At 49.0% G+C, this 4,465-nt stretch overlaps 1 protein-coding gene across 1 annotated transcript; it reads right to left on the reverse strand.

The window, feature by feature from the left end:
- Positions 1–215: 215 nt before the first annotated feature.
- On the reverse strand, positions 216–3,474 carry znf703 (zinc finger protein 703). The gene is made up of 2 exons (XM_076270293.1): positions 2,570–3,474; positions 216–1,952 (listed from the first exon to the last, which is right to left on the reverse strand). Exons 1-2 carry the CDS (start codon positions 2,825–2,827, stop codon positions 492–494), a joined length of 1,719 nt encoding a protein of 572 aa, XP_076126408.1. The 5' UTR covers positions 2,828–3,474; the 3' UTR covers positions 216–491.
- Between the last annotated feature and the right edge of the window lie 991 nt (positions 3,475–4,465).

Here is a 4,465-nt window from a genome sequence, read left to right on the forward strand (position 1 = left end):
AGATTGATAATGGGTGTGTTCAAATAGTAAACTTCTCCCAAGTTGAAAGCCAAGCGCTCAGAAAATAAATACATAATCTCAGTTGTTTTCAGTCCAGAACAATAAATGGGGGGGCACTCTTCAAATAAATTGAGACCAGAGTGCTGCATTCTCTGTATGTCAAGTCTTTGACTTATCCAGACAAGCTGCACTCATCTCTCTTTATCATTAATAGATCTCTCTCTCTCTCTCTCTCTCTCTCTCTCTCTATCTCTCTCTCTCCAAACACTGCGACAGATTGCAGAAACACGGACCAGGCCACTGGTACTCCATTCAGATGAATCTGCTTTTGCGACCCTGCTCCCTGTTGGACTGGACCAGGCAGGGCACACTGTGTGAAGTGGACCTGAGCCAGGAGCTCTGCACATTCAGGGGCTCGCTCGCCTGGCAGGCGAGTCTCATCAGCAGTCAAAGGAGTCTGTTCTCCACTCGCAGTCGAACGCTGGCCCTGGTCACTGGTAGCCCAGGGCTGAGGCCGAGCCTAGTCTCTGGCTGTAGAGCGTGTAGGGGGAGTAGTAGGGAGACGAGCCTGGGAGAGAGTGCATGGGCAGGGACGGGGCGCCGGGCAGATGGGCCTTGCCGTAGGGGTGGTAGCGCGCCAGGCTCAGGCCGGGCGAGCCGCGGAGCGAGAAGGAGCTGGGGAGGGCGCCGGGGCTGGTGGGTGGCGGCAGGTGGAGGTGGCAAGAGGCGGCCGAGGAGACGGACGACGGGTAGGCGGACAGGAGCTTGCCGTCGACACCTGGCAGCGCCGTGTGCGTGCGCAGGTGGGCCAGCAGCTCCTCGGAGGTGGAGAAGCGCTTGTCGCACGGGCCACCCACCGACACCCAGTTGCAAGCGTGCGGCTGAGGTTCGTTCTGGAGCATGAAGCCGTAGGTGTAGAGCGGGTGGGAGAGGGAGGGCGTGGTGCTGGAAGTCAGAGCCGTGGGGTGGAGCGAGTGCAGATGATGCGAGGGGTACATCAGGGAAAAGCCAGACTTCAGGCTGGAGGAGGGGTCGTGGACGCAGGTGGAGCAGTTCTGGCCCCCTAGGTGCGGTGCGTTGGGGTAGGTGAGGCAGTAAGGGTCCCTGCACAGGCCCTGCATGAAGGACGGGGGGGAGGCTCCCGTCAGGGGACTGGAGCTGGGGTGCTTCCCAGGAACCCCCATCCCCGCCCCGAACTGTGAGGGGTATCCAGCGTAAGCACCAACGATGGACCCGTGGTATCCCATACTGGAGGGCGGCAGGGGGAAGACCGAGTGGCCCGGTTTGAACGGGGATACGGGAGCGACGTGTCCGGCGCTTAGTCCAGGCTGGGGGAGCTGGGCGTCGGCCTTGCTGTCGGGCTGTGGGCTGCTGGCGGAGCTGCCGTTGCTGGAGTTGGCGCTCGCCCTGGCTTGGCTGGAGTTGGCAATCTGTGCGTGGTCCAGGCCCGGCTTGCTGTGCTCAGTCTCTTTTTTCACAGGACCACTGCTGCCGCTGTCCACTGAGCCCTGTTCAGCGCTCCCCGACTTGGACTCTGTGTAATGACTGTGGCCTGATTTCTGGGTGGGGGAGGGCTGGGACTGCCGGTGCGCTTGGGGTGGGGTGTGCTGAGTGGGGGAGCTGGTCCTGGGAGAGGTGGCGTGGGGACATGTGACTGCACCGGTGCTGCCACCAGGAACCCGAAAGCCTGCCTTGTCTCCCACGCCATCTTTGCGGCACTCTCCACCACTCTTGGAGTAGGGCTTGAAACTGGACTTGTCATCCAGGGGCTGGTGCTGGTCTCCAGACTTGACAGAGGACACAGACGACCCGGAAGAACGGGAGCCTGAGTCCTTGTCGCTGTGGCCATTTGAGCTGAGAGAGGCAAGCTTAGAGGATGGAGGTGGGTCTGGCTTCCCAATCTGAGAACATGTCTGTGCCAGGAGGGCTAAAGGGCTCTTTTTGGCATCCAGCTAAAAGAGAGAAAAGGCGAGACACCATGAACATATGTTTATGTTTTCCGTGTACATTGTTTTTACTTTTTTTCATCCGGAAGAGTAGGCTACAACAGGTCAGATGCGCTTACCCAAACAATGACACACTTGAAATGTATCCGAGTGAAAAACGACTTGGTGTTACACACTATAAATCATTATATGAGTCACATGCACTTATGATGAACAGTTAGGAGCGTCTATACTGCGTCTTGACAGCTGATTTCGAGGCTATTGTTATTCATTTGCGCAACCAACCTAATCGTGAATGGGATTCCAAATGGTCTCATAAAACATTATTTATTTTCAACATGTGAGGGAAGGCTCTGCATACAACTCGGATAAAAGGTGAAAAGTAAGCAATAAAAACGGGCGCTGCGCACATAGACACAGTATTTAAAATAGGCTACAGCCTATGCGTTCCGTAATCTAACCAGATTAAACAAAATTAAAGAAATAAGCAAATTGGTATAGAAAACCAGTTAAATAAATTAAATACGCAATTTCCTAACAAGAAGAATGGTCATATAGCCTATAACAAAGAACTAGGACACAAATGCTTTCTTTAAATAATCTTTAAACGAAAATCTCCTTACCTCAATGCTTACTGGTGCGGAAGTCAAGGGTTGTAAATACTCCGGGTGAAGTATGTGGCTATGAGCGGTCAACATTTTAAGAATCCGGATGGGTAGTCTCTTTTCTTGGCGTAAAGGATCCGAAGGGGCCAATGCCGTGACCAAGGACTTCTGTGTCCCAAATTTACGGGAGAAACTACCGCTGTCAGTGCTATTCTCGGCGCTTTCTGGACTCCGACTGCGTGAACTGGCTTCAGATCCGAGAGGAGATCTGCTCATCTGGATCCAAGCAGAGTAGCCTACGAGACCGAGGGCGGTGGTTGGGGATGAGGTGCAATTCAAATATCATTTATAAATAAACGGCAATGAGAGTAAAGTCGTCAAAGGCACCATATTCCAGTCAGTGTTCAATTTATATCCAATTGGAATGCCTAACATCCACACATAAAGTCCTTTTTTATTTGCGAGTGCGAGGATATCGTTCCGTTCCGATATTGTCGTTTTCGCTCACCCGGGATGACCGATGTCCTCCGTGACTGGCAATGTTGAATAAAGCAATACTATATCCGTTATAAATCAGTAACAGCCATTGGAAAATAAAAAGCAGAAAATGAATTGTGGCAATTATATCCCATATAGAAACTAGTAGAACAGAGGCATTCACAATTCCTTAGGTCAGTGTACCAACGGACTGAACTCTCGTCATCTCCGTGTAACCTACACTGCAACGCACAACGCACACCGAAGATCTGCTACTTACTACACACACCAAAGATGTGAAGGGTGAACTTCAAAGCGAAATACCGCGCACCAATCAGGGCAATCCGCATTACTAATCAGATGGGCGGTGTTTTGTGAAGGGGCGTGGTTTCTTACCTTCTTTCAAAGCCTTCTTGGAAGACTTTCCGCCTCCTCAAACCCGCATGACCCATTATTTATGTTATTTGTAGCATGGAACATAAAATTTGATTGCTGGTAACTATATGTGTTTCATATTCTATAGTTAGAGAATAGAACTGGCAAATAGAACTGGCAAACCTGCCATAGAACTGGCAAACCTGCATTAGGAAGTACATTATGTCAAAGCTGCTAATTCATTTCATCAGTTTCATTTATGAATGTCACTCAAAAATATCTGAATAATGCATTACATTGCTTGCACAATGATGGCCTATGTGCACGTCTGCCTCCAGTGCCGGAATGTTAATGACTTTATTACATTACTGCTGGCTGTATTGGAGTAATTTGGCTAACTTAATTACGCAATGAATTGGCTTAATTAGTTAAAAATGAAAGCTGACAAGGGTTATTATGGTTACACTGGAACAGCTTGTGTCTTGAAAATCTCTGATGCTTCTAATATTTAAAAAAAGCAACTTAGCACGGTATTGTAGTTGAATTGGAACATTTACAGCTTATGGGCTCTGTGCACAATGGTTTACACAATAGCATATTAACCTGAAGACAGTCTGTTGGCCCTAATAAGGAAATTAGATTGGAATCACTGCTGTCACTTTGTGGCTGTCAACATCATGATTCATGACATGCATTACCAGTGTACATTGTCTCCGGAGGACAACAACAAGAAAACCAGATTAGTCAATAATCACAAAGTCACTGTTATCCATTAAATAATTAACCCAACCCACCCCCCCACCCCTACGCCTGACATTTCTCAAGCAACTGAATACCCCATTTAAAACTGCACCCGTCACCTATTTCCCCTCCAGAAAGTGCATTAAATGTAGACTGCAGTCAACTCAGACTTCCATTTTCATTTTCTACCTGTGGTATAATCAAATTCCTCATCATAAGGAATGCTAACACCAATTACCGACACCAGTCACTATAAAATTTTTTCATGTCATACATTTAAGATCCTTAAATTTTTTCATCACACACACACACACACACACA

The sequence above is a fragment of the Alosa pseudoharengus genome, unplaced genomic scaffold (assembly GCF_046254945.1).
Source record: "Alosa pseudoharengus isolate Yale_2024_CS ecotype anadromous, Long Island Sound unplaced genomic scaffold, YU_APseudo_1.1 YU_APseudo_1.1_scf_6, whole genome shotgun sequence".
Classification (NCBI taxonomy): domain Eukaryota; kingdom Metazoa; phylum Chordata; class Actinopteri; order Clupeiformes; family Clupeidae; genus Alosa; species Alosa pseudoharengus.

Bases quoted from the DNA above. Each gene is read 5' to 3' on its own strand.
- znf703 (XM_076270293.1), bottom strand. From the start codon at position 2,827: ATGAGCAGATCTCCTCTCGGATCTGAAGCCAGTTCACGCAGTCGGAGT. The intron at 1,953-2,569 runs GTAAGGAGATTT...TCTCTCTTTTAG, and splicing joins CCGCACCAGTAAGCATTGAG to CTGGATGCCAAAAAGAGCCC.